Source organism: Mauremys reevesii, linkage group 3, assembly GCF_016161935.1.
Source record: "Mauremys reevesii isolate NIE-2019 linkage group 3, ASM1616193v1, whole genome shotgun sequence".
NCBI lineage: Eukaryota > Metazoa > Chordata > Testudines > Geoemydidae > Mauremys > Mauremys reevesii.
Window position 1 is genome coordinate 99,080,428 of NC_052625.1, and position 25,375 is coordinate 99,105,802.

The window sequence follows — 25,375 nt, forward strand, 5'->3', positions numbered from 1 at the left end:
GTGATCGAAGGGGGTGGTGGCTTACAGGGAATGAGTCAATCAAGGGAGGGGGCTTCATCAAGGAGAAAGAAACACAACAGTCAGACTGTACCCTGGCCAGTGATTAAACTGGTTTTCAAAGCTTCTCTAATGCGCACCGCTTCCTGGTGTGCGCTTCTAATCACCCTGGTGTCTGGCCGTGCGTAATCAGCGGCCAGGTGATTTGCCTGAGCCTCCCACCCCGCCATAAAGGTCTCCCCCTTACTCTCACAGAGATTGTGGAGCACACAGCAAGCAGCAATAACAATGGGAATATTCATTTGGCTGAGGTCTGAGCGAGTCAGTAACGTGCACCAGCGCGCCTTTAAACGGCCAAATGCACATTCTACCACCATTCTGCACTTGCTCAGCCTGTAGCTGAGCAGCTCCTGATCACTGACCAGGCTGCCTGTGTATGGCTTCATGAGCCATGGCATCAAGGGGTAGGCTGGGTCCCCCAGGATAACTATAGGCATTTCAACATCCCCAACTGTTATATTCTGGTCTGGGAAGTAATTCCCTTGCTGCAGCCATTTAAACAGAGAAGTGTTCCTGAAGAAGCGAGCGTCATGAACCCTTCCCGGCCATCCCACGTGGATGTTGGTGAAACGTCCCTTGTGATCCACCAGTGCTTGCAGCACCATTGAAAAGTACCCCTTGCGGTTTATGTACTGGGTGCCCTGGTGCTCCGGTGCCAAGATAGGGATATGGGTTCCATCTATCGCCCCACCACAGTTAGGGAATCCCATTGCAGCAAAGCCATCCACTATGACCTGCACATTTCCCAGAGTCACAACCTTTCGTAGCAGCAGCTTAGTGATTGCTTTGGCTACTTGCATCACAGCAGCCCCCACAGTAGATTTGCCCACTCCAAATTGATTCCCGACTGACCAGTAGCTGTCTGGCGCTGCAAGCTTCCAGAGGGCTATTGCCACTCGCTTCTCAACTGTGAGGGCTGCTCCCTCTTTGTATTCTGGTGCTTCAGGGCAGGGGAAAGCAAGTCATAAAGTTCCATGAAAGTGCCCTTACGCATGCAAAAAAGTTTTGCAGCCACTGGGAATCGTCCCACACCTGCAACACTATGCGGTCCCACCAGTCTGTGCTTGTTTCCTGGGTCCAAAATCGGCGTTCAATGGCTAGAACCTGCCCCATTACCAGCAGGATCTCCAAAGCGCAGGGGCCCGCAGTTTGACAGAATTCTGTGTCCCTGTCCTCATCACTCTCGTCACCGCGCTGCCGTAGCCACCGCCTCCTCGCCTGGCTTTGCAGGTCCTGGTTCAGCATTTACTGCACAAGGTTTTTAAAACGTCCATGATTGCTGTCTTGAGCTCAGCAGGGTCCATGCTTGCCATGGAATGGTGTCTGCACAGTTCACCCAGGAAAAAAGGCGTGAAACGGTTGGCTGCTGCTGCTTTCACGGAGGGAGGGATGAGGCTGTACCCAGAAGCACCAGCAGCAATGTTTTTTGCCCCATCAGGCACTGGGATCTGAACCCAGAATTCCGATGGGCGGGGGAGACTGCGGGAACTATGGTATAGCTATCCACAGTGCAACGCTCCGGAAATCGACGCTAGCCTCGGTACATGGACGCACACCGCCGAATTAATGTGCTTAGTGTGGCCGCGTGCACTCGATTTTATACAATGTTTTTAAAAATGGTTTCTGTAAAATTGGTATAATCCGTAGTGTAGACATACCCAGAGAGTGCCCCCACAGTTGTGCTTTAGCACAATTCCCAACCATTTCATGAAGAGAGAAAGAAACCAGGAAGTAAACTCAGGTTTCCTACCTTACAGTACAAGATAGGCCATTACTGGATTTGCTGGCACTTTAAAGAATAATAATTAATCAGCAAAGTTCTCCTCTAAGTAACTTTCTTTGTGTATAAATTTATTACAATCTTGTATTAGCAGGACAATTGACCATATAACCCAGCAGATCTTTCCCGTTTCATGCTTCTATAAGACACTTTGCAGTTCACAACTATTGTAATCAGAGGATGTTTAGTGACAATTTAAATATTAACACAGAACTATCCAGCTTTTTAAAAAAAATCAAAAGTCTAAGTTCACATGTCTCATGAAGCAGCCTCTAATTCCAGCAGAAGTAACCTTTAAAAATGGTACCAAAATAAAACCAAAACTATTCAAAAACTCCAAATTTACTTTATAAACCTCCCTTCTTCACTCGATCCCACCCAACAACAACAAAAACCACAATTAACTATACACCACAAAATTTTCTTGCCCCAATCCTGTAGCACTGAACTCACAAGACCGACACTGGGGCCTACAGTACTACAGTAACCCATAGCATGGAGCTGTCATGAAATGGATGTATACATGTTAAAAATATTAATATTAAAGCTATTCCACATATATATCTTTATAACTACATTTTTCTCCCTTCTCCCAGCCAGCAGTTTTTCTACATATTGATACATACATAACCTATCAATATGCAACATTCCATTTCATACACAAGAAGCTACTGTAAGTTACAAAGTAGTTAAAAAAAACAACACTACTTTTTAAGCAGTCTTATAACTTAATCACCTGAATAATTTTTTTAAAAACATTTGAAAAATAACATAACATAAGAACATAAGAAAGGCCGTACCGGGTCAGACCAAAGGTCCATCTAGCCCAGTATCTGTCTACCGACAGTGGCCAATGCCAGGTGCCCCTGAGGGAGTGAACCTAACAGGCAATGATCAAATGATCTCTCTCCTGCCATCCATCTCCATCCTCTGACGAACAGAGGCTAGGGACACCATTCTTACCCATCCTGGCTAATAGCCATTTATGGACTTAGCCACCATGAATTTATCCAGTCCCCTTTTAAACATTGTTATAGTCCTAGCCTTCACAACCTCCTCAGGTAAGGAGTTCCACAAGTTGACTGTGCGCTGCGTGAAGAAGAACTTCCTTTTATTTGTTTTAAACCTGCTGCCTATTAATTTCATTTGGTGACCCCTAGTTCTTGTATTATGGGAATAAGTAAATAACTTTTCCTTATCCACTTTCTCAACATCACTCATGATTTTATATACCTCTATCATGTCCCCTTAGTCTTCTCTTTTCCAAACTGAAGAGTCCTAGCCTCTTTAATCTTTCCTCATATGGGACCTTCTCTAAACCCCTAATCATTTTAGTTGCTCTTTTCTGAACCTTTTCTAGTGCTAGAATATCTTTTTTGAGGTGAGGAGACCACATCTGTACACAGTATTCGAGATGTGGGCGTACCATGGATTTATATAAGGGCAATAATATATTCTCAGTCTTATTCTCTATCCCCTTTTTAATGATTCCTAACATCCTGTTTGCTTTTTTGACCGCCTCTGCACACTGCGTGACATCTTCAGAGAACTATCCACGATAACTCCAAGATCTTTTCCTGACTCGTTGTAGCTAAATTAGCCCCCATCATGTTGTATGTATAGTTGGGGTTATTTTTTCCAATGTGCATTACTTTACATTTATCCACATTAAATTTCATTTGCCATTTTGTTGCCCAATCACTTAGTTTTGTGAGATCTTTTTGAAGTTCTTCACAATCTGCTTTAGTCTTAACTATCTTGAGTAGTTTAGTATCATCTGCAAACTTTGCCACCTCACTGTTTACCCCTTTCTCCAGATCATTTATGAATAAATTGAATAGGATTGGTCCTAGGACTGACCCTTGGGGAACACCACTAGTTACCCCTCTCCATTCTGAAAATTTACCATTAATTCCTACCCTTTGTTCCCTGTCCTTTAACCAGTTCTCAATCCATGAAAGGACCTTTCCTTTTATCCCATGACAGCTTAATTTACGTAAGAGCCTTTGGTGAGGGACCTTGTCAAAGGCTTTCTGGAAATCTAAGTACACTATGTCCACCGGATCCCCCTTGTCCACATGTTTGTTGACCCCTTCAAAGAACTCTATAGATTAGTAAGACACGATTTCCCTTTACAGAAACCATGTTGACTATTGCTCAAGAGTTTATGTTTTTCTATGTGTCTGACAATTTTATTCTTTACTATTGTTTCAACTAATTTGCCCGGTACCGATGTTAGACTTACCGGTCTGTAATTGCCGGGATCACCCCTAGAGCCCTTTTTAAATATTGGCGTTACATTAGCTAACTTCCAGTCATTGGGTACCGAAGCCGATTTAAAGGACAGGTTACAAACCTTAGTTAATAGTTCCGCAACTTCACATTTGAGTTCTTTCAGAACTCTTGGGTGAATGCCATCTGGTCCCGGTGACTTGTTAATGTTGAGTTTATCAATTAATTCCAAAACCTCCTCTACTGATACTTCTATCTGTGACAGTTCCTCAGATTTGTCACCTACAAAAGCCAGCTCAGGTTTGGGAATCTCCCTAACATCCTCAGCCGTGAAGACTGAGGCAAAGAATCCATTTAGTTTCTCCGCATCATTGTCAATAGACCATCATTGTCAAGTTTCAGCTTGAAGAAGATATACAGGTCAAATAAAAATTAAGTTTATATTTTTTAAATGAGAACATATTTCTAGCGATGTGCACTCATCTCTCAATACACTGGCACACGCAGCCTGCATACATGCCAACATACATAACATTCATGCATGCATGCATCCCCTCACACACACCCCACACGTATGTACTAGAAGTGTCCAAACACTTCTTTATGACAGCAAGTGGATGTCTACTCAAGACTTTTAGACTTTTTTTAAAATTTCCCATGTTGCAACCAGGTCTACTGACATGGCTATAGGACAAAAAATGTCAGACCCTGCATACTTTACAGTAAAGTTTTAGAACAGTCAACTAGGGAAATCTTGCATTACTAAAACTTCATTATATTTATTATTAGTCTAAGAAGTACAGTATAAGTGAAAGTAATTAAAATTAAGCTACACTTGTCAAATAAATTACACTATATTACCATGCATTAGCCATGCTTTTCTTTTTGTATGTACACGTTTGTTTACTTCCTACTTTACTTCCTACTGTCAAAGTTACAGAATATACAGACATAATGCCAAATCCAGACCTAACTAAAAGTGATAGTGGTTTTCTGATCTGTGAAACACACTCACAGATCTGCAGATCCAAAACTATGCAGAGTAAAGATTAGTCTACCATTCATTGTGTCCCTTTAAACAACACATGTCTTGCGAAGCCACATAGAACAGGGGAGAAGGGAGAATTCATGCGCTTCTCATTCTGGGGACCTTCCATTTCAAATCTGCAGCAGCAGCTACATTGTGATAAGTCAGTTCATATCTAGTCAAGAGTAACTCTGCTCAGCAATGAAGATTTTGTTCCTTCTATATCTAAAATAGATTTCTAAAGCATGCATAAAGCTATCAAGCTACAAAACATTTGTTCCTATTCAATCAGTTGTTTCACCCACCCCCCCCAACTTCAATCCACACAGGAGTCCTTCTGACAATTATCAACTGTGATAAGGAAATTCCAAACAGATAGTAACTTTTTGGTGCTAAAGAACAATTGAGACTCGGTCATTCTTGCCTCACTTGTTTCTGGGCCAATGTAGATACATCCCACCAACACAGAAAGAGAGCTGTCAATGCTGACAGCTGTTGTATCTTTTACAGACAGAAAACCTCTATAAAGCCCCAATCCTACCAACAGTTACACACATGCTATATGTTTGCAACAGCATCAGGGCCATGGTTTCCCAGCTGAGAGTTCCCAGTTAGCAAACTAAGGCCCGGTGTGAAGAGAGGCAGAAACCGGGAAGTAAACTCAGGCTTCCTACTTGCAGAACAGGATGTACCACTAATGGGCTTGCTACCAGGCTTCTTAAAATATTATTTTATTTACACAGTTACCTTGAGGAGAGCTTTGTAAAAAAAAAAAAAACTATATATATTATCAGTTGTGTGTTAACAGCCCAATTGACTACTTAACCCAACAGCAGTTTCCCATTCGGTACTTCTGTGATAAGATGCTCTGAAGTTCACAACTACTGTAATTAGAGCTTGCATCCGAAGAAGTGGGTATTCACCCACGAAAGCTCATGCTGCAAAACGTCTGTTAGTCTATAAGGTGCCACAGGATTCTTTGTTGCTTCTACAGAACCAGACTAACACGGCTACCCCTCTGATACTTGTAATTAGAGGTTGCTTTATTCACAACTTCACTATCAACATAGACCCAGTTGTTGGGTTGGGGAGGGAGTAATTCTAGAGGTTATTGTTTACAGGTCTCATGAAGTATCCCCTAATTACAACAAAAGCAACCCTTAAATAGTACCAAAATAAATCCCTAGCTCACAACAGCCAATCATATGAATATATATTTCAGCACCAAACCCCACCCCTCGATGTACTCTCTATATTGTAACATTTTCTTGGCTCAATCATGTAGCAGCGAAAGCAAGATTTGAGACTACAGCATCATGTTAATCTATAGCACAGAGCTGTCAAGATGTGGATGTATGCATTAAAAATACCAAAAAAAAAAATACAGCTCATGTGCAAATTAATTTTTAATACCTGTATTTTCTCTCTTCCCCCAACCAGCTGTTTTTCTAAATATTAACATGTGCATAAACCATCAATTTGCAGCATTCCCTTCCATACACAAGAAAAGTTAGAGAAAAAACAAACAAACAAACAAACAAAAAAGGAGAGATCCATTCCTGGTAAACTCATTTGGTGCAGTCTGATAACATGGAATCACCCAAGCACATTTTAATAAATTGCATTTGGAAAACAGATCATCAATGTCAAGTTTCAGCACTTGGCAAATATCAGGTCTGTATTTTCAAACGGGCAGCCTGATTCTAGCCATGTACACGCACCCCTCAATACCCCCACACCGCGCACCCCGGCATGCCAAGTGCGCCCCCTACCCCCGCACACCGGGGCGCTGGGACAATCTGTACAGTGAAGGGAGCCACGGACCCAAACTCTACCCCCTGTATCTGATGGAAGCCGCGCCAAGCCCCCACCCCGCGCCCCGCCGCAGGCCGAGTCTCCCCGCTCGGTACCTGGCTGAGGAACTGCGGAGCCGAGCAGCGCCAGGACGAGGAAGAGCAGCAGGAGCCCACCAGGCCCCAACGCAGCCTCCATTTTGGGTCCCGGGAATTAAATGGCACAATGCTGGGCATTAACCTGCTGCAGTGGTGACTTGCAGGTAGTGTTTTGTTTTCGCTCGCTTTTTGTATCTGATTGCAACAGTCTTTAAAACAGGAGTGTTGTAGCAGTAACTACTCTCCTCACCTGGGAGTAGACTGAACAGAATCTTTCCTTTGTGTGTGATTGTTGCTGGCCTCTAAGAGCTTGGCTACACTTGCAGCTGTAGAGCGCTTTAAGTTAAACCGGCCTTCGGAGAGTGCAGTAGGGAAAGCGCTCCAGTCTGTCCACACAGAGCTTAAAGCGGACTGGCATGGCCACATCTGCAGCACTTGCAGCTGCATTGGGAGCAGTGTATTATGGGCAGCTATTCCACCATACAAGTGACTGCAACATGCTTTTCAAATGGAGGGGTGGGGTGGAGTGCGACAGGGAGAGTGAAGTGTGTTTTGGAGTGCTGAGCGTGTCAGCACACTGTCTTGTAAGTTCAGACCCTCCTCCCTCACTCAAAGCGAACATTAACTGTTTGCTAATCTGGTCTGAGGGAAAAAAAAAAAAGCCAGCACTCCAAAAGGGACCTTTGAAAGGGCACTTCCACCTCCCAAGTTCACAACAAAGACAAGAGAGGCCACTTCAGTTAAGGGGATTATGGGATGTTTCCAGGTCAATTAGAGCATTGTAACATTACTTCTCATTTACACTGGCACTGAAGCGTCTCACCCAATACGCAAACAGCTGTTAATCCTCTCGAGGAGGTGGAGTACCAGGAGCACTCCAGCCAGGGAGTCAGAGCGCTCTACATATCTTGCCAGTGTGGATGGGGAGTAAGGTAGAGTGCTCTGAGAGGCTTTATTGTGGTATAACGTGCAAGTGTAGCCACAGCCTACGGATATGTCTACACAGCAAAGAAAAATCCATGGCTGGCCCATGCTAGCCAACTCAGCCTCAGGCGATGGGGCTGTTTCATTGCTGTGTAGACTTTCAGGAGTCTACACACCAAATAAAACAGCTCCTGAGCCTGCTGGCACAGGCCAGCCACAGGGTATGTCTATGCAGCGAAGAAAAACCCAAGCAGCAGTCTGCAAAGGCCTAGAATTTAGGTGTATTCTCATCGCTTAGCTAGTTATAGAGGTATAAAAGAAAGAATCAAAATCACTGTCTGCTGGTGTAAGGGCTTCTCTTACTGTGACAGTCTAAGGCCTCGTTCTTAGGCTAAGCAGCAAAGGCAGCCATAAGCTGGGAAGTGTATGGTCACATCCTGACATTCCAAACTAGTCACAATGAAATAAGGTGCTATTGGGCTGTTAAGAATACAATCCTGTCCTGATATTCCTATCACCTCCAGAGAAAGGGAAGAGCCTAGAAAATGTAAGAGGAAACTTAGTTTGATAGCATCCTATCTGGCAAGAACTCACTTATCAATAGCTGGGCTGTGAAATCCTCATTTCTGTATTGTTCTATCACTGTAATCTCCTCTTCCCTACTGTTTGTCTGTATAATCTCTGCCTGGTTCTGTGATTGTTTCAGTCTGCTGTATAATTAATTTTGTTGGATGTAAACCAATTAAGGTGGTGGGATATAACTGGTTAAATAACCATGTTACAATGTTAGGATTGGCTAGTTAAATTTCAGTAAAATGATTGGCTAAGGTATAGCTAAGCAGAACTCAAGTTTTACTATATAGTCTGCAGTCAATCAGGAAGTAAGGGGGGGGAATGGGAACAGGGAATGGGGGAATTGGAATCATGTTTTGCTAAGGTGGGGGGAAATGGGAACAGGGACACAGGCAAGGCTCTGTAGTGTCAGAGCTGGGAAGGGGGACACTGAGGAAGGAAACTGGAATCATGCTTGCTGGAAGTTCACCCCAATAAACATCCAATTGTTTACACCTTCAGACTTTGGGTATTGTTTCTCTCTGTTCATGTGAGAAGGACCAGGAAGTGACAGGGTGAAGGAATAAGCCCCCTAACACCTGGAAAGTCCCTCCTCTGAAGGAACTGTTCATTCTTTTCAGCTTTCTATCCCTAGAATAGCTATCATAGCCTCCAGAAAGGCACAATATGTTTGCTGAAATGGCATGTGGATGGCCTTCGTGTTGCAACGCACAACTTACTGAATCATACTTGGGGGGCAAGGAGCGTCTGGCTTCCTTTCCTAGCCATGGATTAATGGGGATAATTTACTGCTTTCTGCTTGATTCCAAAGAAGGAGAGACTAAGATTCTGTAACATTAGCACTATGCTGATAAACACAAACTTAATTGTCCAGTCTTCTCAACACCACTCCCCCTAACTGCCATTATTTTCTTCTAGATTTCTCACTTGCTCTTATCCATTTCCAATGCTAAACACAAAATTAGAGAAATTTCTGATTCAATTTTAACAGGGACTTAAGATGGACATCATAAGTATTTTAAACAATTACCTTATAAGATGATGGAGGCTCTGTCCTGAGAGGAGTCTCTGGTAACTTGCCAGGTAATGTCTCTTCATCTACTGTAGTTTCTACTTGCCTGAGGAGGTAGTGACTGGTTGGTTGCAGTGGGCCTTGAACATCTACTAAAGAAGAAAAGCATCATTAAACAAACATTTTTAGCTTCATTTCACCCACACAACTTCTGGTGGCGCAGTATATAATCTAACAATGCACACAGTAAGCAAAAGAAAGTAATGCTGCATGTGTGCGTGCGTTGCAAGGTTATCTAAGTTTATAATGAAAATACAAATAATTAAAAGCTGACATTTTCATTTGACCTTCGGAATAAACCCTGAAAGAAGCTAGGTAGCATTACTAGGCAGATTCAACTGTGAACTTTAGCTGTCATCTGCAAAAAGGTGAGAAATAAAATTCATCAAGTCTCTTAGTAAACCCATAAGAGAATTTGATTAACAGAAACTGAATTCTGGCCACATTTTCAACATAAAGTAAAATTTGGTAACTCAAACTATTCCCTATATTGAAAAGGACCAGGCAGGAACTTACTTTACAGAACTCAATTCTTGTCTTGAGAGAGCTTCAATGGTAAACTTTATTGTAGGATGACAGAAATGGCAAATACAACTCAGCTAGGAGAACTACAGTGATATTAGATCCCCATCATCTTAAATGTCATTTCAGAAGCACCTCTGAAGAAAAAATGCATTTGAAAAGAGAACAAAAGAAACAGCACACAGAATGCTAAAGTGCTAAAATAAGGCACAACCAATAATCTCTTGATGAACAGGAGAGTGTATGTCTTGGGCAAGTCAGTTCACCTCTACATGCCTCAGCTTCCCTCTCAATCAAACAGGGATAGTGAACCTTGCCTGTCTTTGTCAAATGCTTTGTGATCTATGCATTAATAGCATTATGTAAGTGCTATATATTACATACCTTTTCCTGAGAGATTGGGAAGTGTAAACAACATGTCATTTTCCCTGGGGATGGAATACAGCATGCTTTCCTTCAGAGGAACAGTATGGTTTGAATGTCTAAGTACTCTCAGGCCCTTAATTAATATGTTTATTTCAGTAACCTCCTCTTGCTGAACCTGCAAAGGAGAAAAATATTGGAATTCTATATCTGTTTTAAAGTAAGGGTGAGGCAGGCCACTGGCTAAAAACAAGCTCCATTAAAATACTCTAGCATGAAGATTTTTGTGGATGCACAAGTATTACTAACATAATTAATAGTATTTATTTTTATTTACTTATACATTAGCATAAGTGCATTAAAGGTTGGGAAGGTGCCTGTTCCTGCAAAAAGGTATGTTAATATGATCGCCTTGATTTTCAAGAGTTGTATCTAATTCATTATGGCTATGATTCAGAAAGGTATTTAAGCACCTGCCTCACTTCAAGCACGTGAGTAGTCCCAGTGAAGTAAATAGGATTTTGCACGTGATTTAGTATACTGCTGAACTGAGCCTTATGCTACTGGCCATTCACTAGGCACTACTGCTACCATTTCCTACTTTACAAAGTCTGACATCAAGGGATAACGCATTTTTACACAGGTGTATTTATCTGCAGAGCCAGTGGGGTGGTTTCTGATATGACCTGCAGCAGTTCAGCTTGTCAGCAAAACAAGTTCTGCCAACATGATTAATATCTCCATTTGTCCTTCCAGCAGCTTACGCTTACCTACTCTTTCTTTAATTTAAAGCTACAATATTCAGAGTAGGGAGTGGCACAACACTGATGTAACAAAGTTATTAAAAAGTACAAACAGAATATGCATATTTTGTAACCATATTTATACTAGATTGACCTAAAACAATCTCGTATTTTTCCTCCACCCAAATATTAGGTGATGTATTATTTTGACATTCTTTATTTCTAAAAAATGATCATTAGAAGTACTGACTTATGAGGGAAAAATTTCAGTGTGGAAGAGTAACAAGACAGCTGTTCAAAATACAAGACCAGGAACTGACAGAAATCCGGCATGTACATTGGGTCCAGGACAAAGACTGCAACATGGAAGTTTGTCAACAAAAAGGAATGCAGTAGGATGTAAGCTATTAGCTGGATCCTGCCCTTTGGTGATGCACAGTATTGCGTAGCTCAGAATTTAAACTACTGCATAATATGAATCATCTGTTCACTGTCAGCTGATAATCAAGACTGGATGCAGTGTTGGTATCAGGATATTAAGGAGACAAGGTGGGTGACCAGCTTCTGTTGGTAAGAGACAAGCTTTCGAGCTATACAGAGCTCTTCTTTGGATTGAAAAGAGTGAAAGCCCCAGACAGAAATAAAACAGTTTAATATGCTAGTACTAACTCCCTATCAAGATTTGAAGTATTTTGTATAGAATAGTGAAAGATCTGAAACAAAGCATTCCTACTATATGGTAGTCACAGTAGGAACCAATGCAACACAGGCTTAAGCTAATTTTTTTCCATAATAAAAGGTGTAATACACATTTTCATTGTTTTGAGTGTTTTAGAATGTATTACCAGATCATTTTAATAAGCTACAGTCACAATTATTTTGACAAATGTACTACCTGTTAAATGTCTGTGCATGCACAGAGAAAGGAGAATATAAGCCATTTTGATAATTCCTTATTAACAAAATCAGTGTTCTACTGCTGTGGTAAATTTCATAGTGAAATCTCAGCAAAACTAGAGCCTGTATAAGACAGAAATGTATACTAAACCATAACCTGGACATTTTTACTTGCTGCAACAACTTGTATCATTAGGTATGCTCAGTGCAGAACTTCTCTGGTTTGAAGAGTGAGTGGCTAACAATTTATGCAAAAATTTTGAAAAATAAAGTGCTGCATACTTTCAATTTTTTTGACGACAGATATTTCCTGAATTCTCATCTCAACTATAATTGAGAAACATCTTTCCATAGCAAATTAGATTATTTTTTCTTAAGAGCTCATTTGCCCTCAGTGTGTCTCTCCTAAAGCCTGTCTGTGATTATTATTTTCATGGCAACTACCAAGTTTTTGGGGCTAGGGCATTGCTTAAAATTCAGACACAATATTCTATAAGGAGACAAAATAGTCTAGGCCTTGATCTTGCAAGGTGCTAAGCACTTTATCCCCAATCCAGCACAGCACTTAAGCATATGAGAGTTAAAACTTGTAAAATTACTATTCCAATTTAGAACGGGCAAATAAACATGATTAGTGTTACCTCTCTCCCATCGATTTCTGTCACCTCTTCCTGAATGACAATCAACAGCAAATTTGATCTGGATGCCAAGGGCCACTCACGAAACATGATGCGAACACTGACAATTCCCCAATGCCTTTGATCCAATAGGTTATCAGAGTTTCTAGTTTCCACTGTCAACAGATAATTATGCAATGCACAAAGTCACAAAGAGAAACAGAAACAGAAGTCCCACCGATCCTCATGACCTTACTACCCACATCTGCCTCATACCCGCCACCCCAAAGTCTACCATGATCACACACTCAACATCCTCCACCTCTCTCTCTCAATGCTTCCTGGACACATCTACTGTCCTCCTCCCCAAACACCATGCTCCCACCACTAGAGTGTGTGTGTGTGAGAGAGATGTGAAAATGAAGAGTCCAAGTTTGTGTTGATATTTTGATGTGCAGGTGGTCAGGCATATGAATTGAGGCTGGTCTGGATGTCACATCCAGGTTGTTGATGCACTGCACAGCTTGTCCATGTTGGGAGACACAAGGTGCTTGGCCTTGTGTCTTCAAATCACCCAATAAGACCCTAAAATATTCATTGCTTTTACAGTAAAGCCACTTAATATCAAAATATTTTTTTAATTATTTATGTTTTTTATTTATGCAGCAGTGCCTTGCATTATGAAAAACTTATGGCCAAATAAGAGAAAATACTAAGATAAATTTATATAGTTATTTCCCAGTGGATCCACAAGCTTGTTGAATGTTTCCTGAATTACGATATTGAATATACAGTTAAAGTGCCAAATCCTAAGAGATGCAAAGCACCTGCAGCTCCCGATCCTCGCAACCTTTAAATGCCAAGTCCCCTGAATTCTGATTAAGTTTAATGGGAACTGAAGACATTCAACACTCAGCAAAATAGAATCCATTGATCTCAATAGGAGTTACAAGTGCTTAAGAGGGGCTAAGCAGAATTTAACAAAGTTCTTAGCACAGAACTACTCAGTCAGAACTCAGACTTCTGTCCAGGGCAAGAACTTGAATACTTAGGGCTTCAGCCCTCAGATGAAGTCAGTATAGTTAACTTGTTTTTACAATAACATAACATCAGAATGAGGACCTTAGTATCCTATAGCACTTTAGATCTTCAAAAGAACTTTACCAATGTTATCTAATTAAACCTCACAACAACCCTGCAGAGAGGTTAAAAGTCTTGTGCCAAGGTCACAAAGCTGAGAACAGAACTCTAGAGTTCCTGGTTCCTAGGCCTTGCGTCAAATCACTTTTTTTTGCCTAGTTTCTGATTTACATAGCACAGGGGTTGGCAACCTCTGGCATGTGGCTCGCCAGGGGGCCGGGCCAGTTTGTTTATCTGCTGTGTCAGCAGGTTAGGTGGACCGCAGCTCCCACTGGCCCAGGCCAATAGGGGCGGCGGGAAGCGGTGCGGGCGAGGGATGTGCTGGCCACGGCTTCCAGCCACCTCCATTGGCCTGGGACGGCGAACCATGGCCACTGGGAGCTGCAGTCCGCCAAACCTGCCGACGCAGCAGGTAAACAAACTGGCCCGGCCCATGCTTACCCTGGCGAGCCACATGCCAGAAGTTGCCAACCCCTGACATAGCACATTTGTAAAATTTCAAAAGCACTGTAGATTAGTGGGTTGGACAATTAGAAAGAAAATGGAATTTGAGAATGCTCAGCATCTCGCAGGATAAAATCTTGTCAAGAAAAATGCAAGAGTCAATTACCTCTGAAGTAAGTTACACTTTGAAATGTTTTATGATCTATACTAGAGATGAAAAAGATAGGAGCATACTTTTACTACATGTGACAAATAGTAATGAGTTACTGCCTATCCCAGAAAGAGAGTATTTAATTATTAGTTTGTCATCCTTTGGGTTTTCAAAAGATTAGAAAAGCAATTTAAAAGACCATTAGTAAAGGTCTGATCATAAAGGGCAGATGATCTCAGAAGCCAACCTTGACACTGACCATAACTAGTGAATCTGCATGTAAAAGGATCTTCAGTCAAATGAACATTGTCTCAGCTTCATTAATTATGCAATCCACTATGCAAATCCAAGTATCAAAACACTTTTGATTGGCAGTCCTTGCACAAAAGACTACACCACTGAACTAGGGGAAGGAGAACAGACATGTTCGCTGGGTCGTGGAACAGACATGTGCAACACATCTCAAAGAACAACATTTACAGAACAGGTTAGTAACCGTTTCTTCAAGTGATTGCAAGTATCCATTCCACTTCCGGTTTGAATTGGGAATGGGCGACAGGGAATGGATTACTCCGTGATTACCTGTTCTGTTCACTCCCTCTGAGGCACCTGGTATTGGCCATGACAGGATAGTGGGCTAGATAGACCTGTGGTCTGACCCAGTATGGCCATTCTTATGACCTAATTGTGAGTCACTTGAGGTGGGTTTCCGAGTCCACCTGAACAATGACCGAAGGACTGCTCATCAGAACTTGGCACCATCTCTGGAATGCTGAGATATGGTATAAGTAGTAGTAAAGGTGTGTACTGAGGGCCAAGTTGCAGCCCTACAAATATCTGATATAGGCACATAAGCTAAAAGCACTGCAGAAGTTGCTTGAGATCTTGTTGAGTGTGCTATCACCTTGCTTGGCAGCACTACATTGGCAATGTCATAGCACAGGTGTATACAGGAGTAAAACTGGTACAAGATCCTCTCCAGCAAGACGGGGTCGGGTGGGGGGAAGCCTTCATCCTGTCTGCAAGTGCTATAAACAGTTGAGAAGATGATCTCAACAATCTAGTTCTAGCTAAATAAAAAGCCAACATCCATGGCATGGAATCTAAACACTTCTGAATGGCAGCCGTTGCACAGGAGATACAACATTGAACTAGTAGGGGAAAACAACAGCTTCCCCCCATTACAGACAGTATAAAATATCAGGATTGCAACACCTACACAACAGCATCTTATATGTGAGAAACCTCCAGTCCCAATGTAGGTGGAATAATTACAATGGCAAAATATACTTCAAGATCAACATAATCCTAAATTCCTATTTATCCTACTCAAACGCCCTTTGGATGCGTGCCACCCAACATAGGGAGACAGCCATGGATATAAACTGGACACTAGGAAGTTTAGACTTGAAATTAGATGAAGGTTTCTAACCATTAGAGGAGTGAAGTTCTGGAACAGCCTTCCAAGGGGAGTAGTGGGGGCAAAAGACATATCTGGCTTTAAGACTAAGCTTGATAAGTTTATGGAGGGGATGGTATGATGGGATAGCCTAATTTTGGCAATTAATTTGGCAACTGATCTTTGATTATCAGCAGGTAAGTATGCCCAGTGGTCTGTGATGGGATGTTAGATGGGTTGGGATCTGAGTTACTATAGAGAATTCTTTCCTGGGTGTGGGCTGGTTAGTCTTGCCCACATGCTCAGGGTTTAACTGATCGCCATATTTGGGGTCGGGAAAGAATTTTCCTCCAGGGCAGATTGGCAGAGGCCCTGGAGGTTTTTCACCTTCCTCTGCAGCATGGGTCACTTGCTGGAGGATTCTCTACAGCTTGAGGTCTTCAAACCACAATTTGAGGACTTCAATAACTCAGACATAGGTTAGGGGTTTGTTACAGGAGTGCGTGGGTGAGATTCTGTGGCCTGCGTTGTGCAGGAGGTCAGACTAAATGATCATAAAGGTCCCTTCTGACCTTAAAGTCTATCATTATATTCACATTACCCAGTCTAGTGCAAAACCCTCCCCTTTCAAAAATATACACAAGGTCTGTATTTCAGGTTAAACCGCGTAAATACAAGGAAATGACTGGGACATTGAAACATATGAGGATGTCAGATTTTGTTTCATGTTGATTCTAAACACATCCTAACTCTGTAAATGTGTTGTTTCCAAATATTGCTGACCTTCAGAGAGCACCATAGCAATGAATTATCTGTTATGTCCTTCTCTAGGTGACATGGAAGCAGATATCCCAGGTAAAGAATTGAGCAGTACTCACATATTAAAGTTTGACACTTAATCCGGGTAACACCTCTCTTCATAGGAAAGTCATTTACATATATCTGTCCACTATTGTAGGTGATATTAAAGACAACCTTAAAAAAAGAAGATAGTTGGCAAAATATTAATATATACAGTCAGATTTTCAGTTTCATAAATAATGTAAAGAACAGAGTAGAGAGTCACTATTGTATAAAATACTGAAATGAATAAGTCATCAGAAAAATCTGCAAACACACACATTCACAGGTAGAGTTTGGTTCATAACTTACTAATATGTTGAGTAAACAAAAACAACAAACCTGTGCTTCTTGAGATTCCTCACTGGTTTTCAACATAGTAACATTAACTCTGATGTTCTCCTGAAAAAAAAAAAAACAGTAATGAGAAAATAAATGTTGAGTCCTGTAAAATGAGCCCCACTTTATTGAATAATAAATGACGTGTAGGACAAGTGAGCACATTCCCTATGCTCACTGTCTGGCAAAGTGCAGCTAGTGGAATGTGCTTACTTGTCCCACACATCAGTTTTTAAAGAGGACTAATTACAAAAGAATGATCATCACTCCCTGTTAAGTGAAAAAGAAAATGATTTTTTTTTAAATGAAGATCAAGAGAACGTGCCATGTTTCCACATACCAACATGCTTAAGATGGAGTCAATTATAGCGAGAGCCCCACCAAATTCACGGCCCATGAAATCTGGTCTCCCCCCGTGAAATCTGGTCTTTTGCGTGCTTTTTCCTTGTACTATACAGATTTCACAAGGGAGACCAGAGTTTCTCAAATTGGTATTCCTGACCCAAAAGGCAGTTGCGGGGGTGGGGGTGGGGTGTCACAAGGTTATTTTAGGGAGGTCGGAGTATTGCTGCCCTTACTTCTGTGCTGCCTTCAGAGCTGGGCAGCTGGAGCGCAGTAGCTGTTAGCCGGGCACTCAGGTCCGAAGACAGCGCCCCGCCAGCAGCAGCGCAGCCAGGGAGTGGTGGCTGCTGACTGAGGGCTCAGCTCTGGAGGCAGCAGCACAGAAGTAAGGGTGGCAATACCATACCATGCCATGCTTACTTCTGCGCTGCTGCTGGAAGCGGCTCTGCCTTCAGAGCTGGGCTCCCGTCCAACAGCTACGGCTCTCCAGCTGCCGAGTTCTAAAGGCAGAGCCGCCACCAATAGCTGCACAGTACCACAACGCCTCCCTACAACTCCTCTCCCTACGACTCCCCCACCCCCAACTCCTTTTTGGATAAAGACCCCTACAGTTACAACACCATGAAATTTCAGATTTAAATAGCTGAAATTATGAAATTTATTATTTTTAAAATCCTATAACCATGAAATTGACCAAAATGGACCGTGAATTTGGTAGCAAATGAAGGCAAAAGAAACCTAATATGGCAGAATTTCTCAATCTGTGGGCTGTCATAAACAGAAAGTTAAGGGTTAATGTCTCTTTTACCTGTAAAGGGTTAAGAAGCTCAGTAAACCTGGCTGACACCTGACCAGAGGACCAATAAGGGGACAAGATACTTTCAAATCTTGGTGGAGGGAAGTCTTTTGTTTGTGCTCTTTGTTTGGGGGTTGTTCACTCTTGGGACTAAGAGGGACCAGACATCAATCCAGGCTCTCCAAATCCTTCTGAATCAGTCTCTCATGTTTCAAACTTGTAAGTAATAACCAGGCAAGGTGTGTTAGTTTTATTTTTGTTTTCTCAACTTGTAAATGTTCCTTTTTTTGCTGAGAGGATTTTACCTCTGTTTGCTGTAACTTTGAACCTAAGGCTAGAGGGGGTTCCTCTAGGCTATAAGAATCTGATTACCCTGTAAAGTATTTTCCATCCTGATTTTACAGAGATAGCTTTTAATTAGAGAAAGGTAAAAATTCTCTTTTTAAGAACCCGATTGATTTTTTTCCTTGTGTTAAGATCCAAGGGGATTGGATCTGGACTCACCAGGAATTGGTGGGAGAAGGGATGGTTAAATTCGCCTTGTGTTAAGATCCAAGGGGATTGGATCTGGACTCACCAGGAATTGGTGGGAGAAGGGAGGGGGGATGGTTAAATTCGCCTTGTGTTAAGATCCAAGGGGTTGGATCGGTGTTCATCAGGAACTTGGTGAAAAAGCCTCTCAAGGCTGCCCAGGGAGGGGAAGGTTTTGGGGGGACAGAAAGTGATCCAGACACTGAAATTTCTGGATGGTGGCAGTGTTACCAGATCTAAGCTGGTAATTAAGCTTAGAAGTGTCCATGCAGGTCCCCACATCTGTACCCTAAAGTTCAGAGTGTGGGAGGAACCTTGACATGGGTCATGACCCAAACTTGGATCATCAAAATGTGTCAAAAAGGGTCATGTGGAAGACAAAGCGTGGGGAGGAGTTTCCTATCCTGGGAGAGGAAGTTGCAGAGCCCACTCTGCACTCACCCTGCAGCTGCGGCTCCAGTCCTGTGGGGCTGTCTGGGCTCAGTTCCCCACATCCTGCATTACAACTTGTTGCTGGGAGCCTCAGCACTGCTCAGGTTTAGCCCAGCCATGCCTCCATCATGATGACAGGGAGCTGGCCGGGGCCCAATTTAAGTGAGTGGTGCTGTGGTCCCATGCACCAGCTGGAAATGCCACTCACACAAAGGCGTCCTGGCCAACCCTTCACCATAAGGGCTGAGCCAAACCTAAGTGGTGCTGCGACCCCAGAGGTCGCAATGCCCGGAGCAGGGAGACAACCCCAGGCAGCCCCGCAGGACAGGAGCCATATGAGCCACCACTGTCATACATATAGTGTATTTATTTAGTACGTATTACATTAATATGTGTACAGGCGAGTCTCATCTTACGCGGGGGTTCCGTTCTGTGGTTAGCACGTAAAGCGAAAACCGCGTATAGTCAAAATTACATTGAGTTGAATGGCGGGTGGAATCGCCCACACTACAGAAACAGTATTTAAATTGTTATTTTTCCTCTTTTTTTTGTTTTGTTTTTGCCGACCACGTAAAGCTGAATTTGTGCATGTTGTCTGTCGCATCTTATGCGCATTTCCGTATTACATATTGCAAATAAGAAATACTTGTTAGGCAGATGGTTTTTGTGCTAGAGCTATTTACTGGGATGTAACAGGCCATCATGATTTACAAATGGGTAATACAGTACAACACTTAATCCATTCCCACTCCACGTCAGTGCAGAGTCATCTACGTGATTTTTAATGCTTGAGCCAATCTAGTTTTCAAGAAGCATAACGCTGCCATTAAATAGGACAAAATTTTAGTTGTCCGAGTTGTTGGTAATCCTTACTCCTTCCACCCCATGACACCCGTAACCTCACCCACACATCCTTTCCCTGCCCAGATGCATGGGATTTGTTTCCTTCTTTCAATCTCAAAATTGTTTTAATTTATGACATTATCGCCCCTTATGACATTATCACCCCCAGTAAAATGGGGTTGAAAACCGTCTGGCCACTAATGTACAAAAGGCAATTTGCTCTTTAGTGTTTGTTACAGGACGCAGATGTCTCCCATTTTCAGAACTAGAAACAACCATTCAGGAAAGATTAAGCTCACCACCTCATTTACATAACTAATATCAGTTACTGCCAATGTAAATCAGATTCATAATAAAGTTGTAGAACCCAACCCATTGGGCTTTCAGCCAGCTTCCTCACTCTAAACATATTCTTCTCATCTGGCCCATATTAATTCTTGATTTAGCATTAAGAGCTGTATTGTATCTTTTACCTCCCAGCCTTTCACAGCAGGGATTACTACTCCCTTCCTCTTGTGATTTCCAAACTTCTTTTGCTTTGTTTGCCAAGTAATGCTGAGTGATCCACAGGGTACATTTTCCAGGCAGTCTTAATTCTCCCTCATTTTTTAGGATTCCGGTGCATTTTGAACATATTTATGCAAAAGGTATTTATACAAAATCTTTATAGTATGATGTAGAATGACTCTCTCAGATTATGAGTTGGGGGGAAAATCTGTGCCACTGTTGCCAAAGTAATGACAAGGGAGGAAGGAAAGTCCATGTTTCAAAAGTGTTCTATTGGGCAATGAAAGGGTGTAACTGTAAAAGACGGTTACTCACCTGTAGTAACTGGTGTTCTTCGAGATGTGTTGCTCCTATCCATTCCATGTAGGTGTGCGCGCCGCGCGTGCACGGCTCTCCGGAACATTTTTACCCTAGCAACTCCGGCGGGCCGGCTGGCGCCCCCTGGAGTGGCGCCACCATGGCGCCCATTATATACCTCAGCCGGCCCGTCTGCTCCTCAGTTCCTTCTTGCCGGCTATTCCGACAGTGGGGAAGGAGGGCGGGTCTGGAATGGATAGGAGCAACACATCTCGAAGAACACCAGTTACTACAGGTGAGTAACCGTCTTTTCTTCTTCGAGTGATTGCTCCTATGCATTCCATGTAGGTGATTCCCAAGCCTTACCTAGGCGGTGGGGTCGGAATGAGACGTGGCGGAGTGTAGCACCGCAGAGCCGAAGGCTGCGTCGTCTCGAGACTGCTGTACCAACGCACAGTGGGAAGCGAAGGAGTGGACTGAAGACCAGGTAGCTGCTCTACAAATGTCCTGGATGGGAACATGGGCCAGGAAGGCGGCTGACGAGGCGTGTGCCCTCGTCGAGTGTGCGGTGAGTCGGCACGGGGGGACGCGAGCAAGCTCGTAGCATGCTCTTATGCAGGATGTCACCCAGGATGAAATCCATTGTGAGGAAACAGGCTCGCCTTTCATGCGCTCCGCAATTGCCACAAAGAGCTGGGAGGAACGCCGGAAGGACTTTGTCCGGTCGATGTAAAAGGCGAGGGCCCTACGGACGTCCAGGGTGTGGAGCTGCTGTTCACGAGGTGAGGCGTGCGGCTTTGGAAAGAAAACCGGGAGGAAGATCTCCTGATTAAGATGGAAGGCCGACACCACCTTGGGGAGGAAGGCCGGATGTGGCCGAAGCTGCACTTTGTCCCCGTGGAAGACGGTATATGGGGGACCTGCTGTCAGGGCGTGGAGTTCGGAGACTCGTCTGGCGGATGTGATTGCCACGAGGAAGGCCGTCTTCCAGGTGAGATGGAGCAGAGAGCATGTGGCCAGGGGCTCGAAGGGTGGGCGCATCAGCTGGGTGAGAACCAGGTTCAGATCCCAAGTCGGAGCAGGCGGACGCACCTGAGGGTAGAGACGGTCTAACCCCTTGAGGAAGCGGGCAACCATTGGGTTGGAAAAAACGGAGCGACCATCTACAGCGGGCCGAAAGGCCGACAGAGCCGCCAGGTGCACCTTCAGGGACGAGATCGCAAGACCTTGGCCTTTCAGGTACCAGAGGTAGTCGAGGACCGTCTGGATAGGGGTCGAGAAGGGGTTAAGACCTCGCTGATCGCACCAAAGCGCAAAGCGTTTCCACTTCGCGAGGTAGGTAGAGCGTGTCGAGGGTTTCCTGCTTTCAAGCAGAACTTGCTGCACCGCCGCCGAACAACCCCTCTCTGCGTCGGTCAACCACTCAGGAACCAGGCTGTAAGATGCAGCGACTGCAGGTTCGGGTGACAAAGCCTGCCGAGGTCCTGAGAGATGAGGTCCGGCCATAGCGGTAGGGGAATGGGATCCCGAATCGAGAGCTCGAGGAGCAGGGTATACCAGTGCTGCCTCGGCCAGGCCGGAGCGACGAGTATGACGCGGGCCTTGTCCCTCCGCAGCTTGAGTAGTACTCGGTGGACAAGCGGGAACGGAGGGAACGCATATAGGAGGGGACCCGTCCAGGGCATGAGGAACGCATCGGAGATGGAGTCCGGAGCCCGACCCTGGTACGAACAGAACCTGTGGCACTTCCTGTTGGTCCTGGAGGCAAACAGGTCTATTTGGGGAAATCCCCACCTCCGGAAGATGGTATGAGCCACATCGGGGCGAAGGGACCACTCGTGGGAGGCGAAGGACCTGCTCAGACGGTCGGCCAGCGTGTTCTGCACTGCTGGTAGAAAGAACGCTTCGAGGCGAATCGAGTGGGTCACGCACAGGTCCCATAGGAGCATCGCCTCCTTGCACAGCGGGGAGGATCGGCCCCGCCCTGTTTGTTCAGATAGAACATGGCTGCCGTGTTGTCCGTGTATACCGCTACGCAGCGGTCCCGGAGATGTGCAAGAAAGGCGAGACAAGCCAAGCGGATCGCTCTCAACTCCCGTATGTTGATGTGGAGGGAGAGCTCCTGGGCCGACCAGAGACCCTGAGTGTGCAGGTCTCCCATGTGAGCCCCCCATCCAAGCGCCGAAGCGTCTGTGGTCAGGGTGACCGACGGGCGAGGGGGGCGGAACGGAACCCCTGCGCAGACCACCTCCGGATGCAACCACCAGGTGAGCGTCTGGAGAGTGGGGTCCGAGACCGTGACCACCATATCTATAGAGTCGCGGTGGGGGCGGTACACCGATGTCAGCCACATCTGGAACGGACGAAGCCTCAGCCTCGCGTTCGCGGTCACAAAGGTGCACGCCGCCATGTGACCCAGCAGGCGGAGGCAGGACCGTACCGTCGTGGAAGGGAAGACCTGCAGGGCCTGGATGAGCGAGACCATCGTCTCGTGTCGAGAATGAGGGAGGCAGGCTCTGGCGAGGTTGGAGTCGAGGACCGCTCCTATGAACTCCAGGCGCTGTGCCGGAACTAATTGGGACTTCTCGGCGTTGACGAGGAGGCCGAGAGACTGGAACAGGTGGAGTATCTGTGACACCTGAGCTGCCACCAGCTCTTGAGAGTGACCACGAATCAGCCAGTCGTCGAGATATGGGTACACGTGGATTCTGCGACGACGGAGAGCTGCGGCCACGACCGCCATGCACTTGGTGAATACCCTCGGGGCAGTGGAGAGGCCGAAGGGTAACACCGCAAACTGGTAGTGGGTCTCGTTGACCATGAAGCGCAGGAAGCGTCTGGGGGGGGGGGTAAATTGCCACATGAAAGTAAGCATCCTTCATGTCGAGGGCGGCAAACCAGTCTCCCGGATCCAAGGAAGGGATAATGGTCCCCAAGGTTACCATCCGAAACTTGAGCTTGCAGAGGTATTTGTTCAGCTCCCGGAGGTCTAAGATGGGACGAAGACCTCCTTTCGCCTTGGGGATGAGGAAATATCTGGAGTAGAATCCCCTGCCCCGCCTGCATGGAGGCACCTCCTCGATGGCACCCATGCTCAACAGAGACTGGACCTCCTGTAAGAGGACTTGCTCGTGAGAGGGGTCCCTGAAGAGGGACGGGGAAGGTGGGTGGGAGGGAGGGGGCGAAATAAACTGTAGGCGGTAGCCGTGCTGGACGGTGCTGAGGACCCAGCTGTCCGATGTTATAGCAGACCACGCCGGAAGGAAGCGGGAAAGGCGACTGGAAAACAAAAGGGATGGATCCTGGGGGGAGAGTGGTGGGCCGTCCTCGGGCGTCCCATCAAAAGGCCGGCTTCTGAGCCTGCGGAGCCTTGGACGAGCTCTGAGCCTGGTTGCGCCGTCCCCCCCGACGGTCTACGGCGGAAGGGGGCCGTGCGGCGATTGTTAAACGGCCGAGTCCTGGACTGGTTGAAGGGTCGGTAGGGCTGCTGACGGAATGAACGCCTCTGCGTGGCCGGCGTGTGCATGCCCAGCGTCCGTATCGCAACCCTCCCGTCCTTTAGGGTCTGGATTCTGGCATCCGTTTTCTCAGAAAACAGTCCCTGCATGTCAAACGGGAGGTCCTGGAGGGTGTACTGGACCTCAGGTGGGAGGGTGGACGACTGCAGCCACGCAATGCGGCGCATCGTCACTCCGGATGCCACCGTTCTAGCCCCTGAGTCCGCTGCGTCCACGGCCGCTTTAATCAGGGTTCTGGAGGTTAACTTGCCCTCTTCCAGCAGCGCCGAGAATTCGGGGCGGGAGTCCTGAGGGGTCAGCTCCTTGAATTTAGCGAGGCACCCCAAGATATTAAACACATATCTGGACAATAGGGCCATCTGGTTGGCGATGAGGAGTTGGAGACCTCCCGCCGAATAAATCTTACACCCTAATAAGTCCATGCGCCGGGCCTCTTTGGACTTTGGCGCAGCAGCAGGTTGTCCGTGACGCTCGCGGTCATTGACTGACTGGACCACCAGCGAGTCCGGGGTGGGGTGTATATACACAGGTATTCGTACCCCTTGGGCGGGACGGAATATTTTCTTTCCACGCCGCGCGCCGTGGGGGTAACGGAGGAAGGCGACTGCCAGATAGTGGCATTGTTCTTTTGGATGGTGCGGATAAACGGGAGCGCCACTCTGACAGGGGCCTCGTCTCCCACGACATCCGTAATAGGGTCATCGACCTCTTGGACCTCCTCGATGGGTAAATTGATGGCTTTTGCCACCCGTCTGAGAAGGTCCTGGTGTGCCCTGAGGTCAATAGGCGGGGGCTCTGATGGCGACGCCCCTGCCACCGCCTCATCGGGAGAGGAGGACGAGGAGTGGCCCGGCAGCACCTCCTCCTGTTGTTGTTCCACCGCCTGGCGATCTGGTGGCAGTGAGTCCTGCCCTAAAGGTGGGCCGTGGGCGTCGGCTTGTGTCGGTGGAGACGGGGGGGTTCTACTGATGGTGGCCGCCGGCACCGACCGTGCTGAGCCCGGCTGCCTGGGTGGCAGGGGAGGCCCCTGCTCATATTGCGCCCAGGGTACCCAATGCCCCCAATACTGGGGTCCATGGTCCGGTGGAATCGACCCG

At 45.5% G+C, this 25,375-nt stretch overlaps 1 protein-coding gene across 6 annotated transcripts in view; it reads right to left on the reverse strand.

Moving 5' to 3' along the window:
- The window catches only part of GINM1 (glycoprotein integral membrane 1), a 63,378-nt gene that overhangs the window by 22,164 nt on the left and 15,839 nt on the right, over positions 1 to 25,375 (reverse strand). For 5 of the 6 annotated variants that reach the window (XM_039528905.1, XM_039528904.1, XM_039528906.1 and 2 more), the window contains 5 exons: positions 17,016 to 17,075; positions 16,712 to 16,808; positions 12,724 to 12,875; positions 10,464 to 10,620; positions 9,516 to 9,649 (listed from right to left, as the gene is read on the reverse strand). In XM_039528905.1, the coding sequence (XP_039384839.1) occupies positions 9,516 to 9,649; positions 10,464 to 10,620; positions 12,724 to 12,875; positions 16,712 to 16,808; positions 17,016 to 17,051 (576 nt within the window). In that variant the 5' untranslated portion in view covers positions 17,052 to 17,075. The remainder of the gene's footprint in view (positions 1 to 9,515; positions 9,650 to 10,463; positions 10,621 to 12,723; positions 12,876 to 16,711; positions 16,809 to 17,015; positions 17,076 to 25,375) is intronic. The other variant, XM_039528902.1, reaches the window with a different exon arrangement.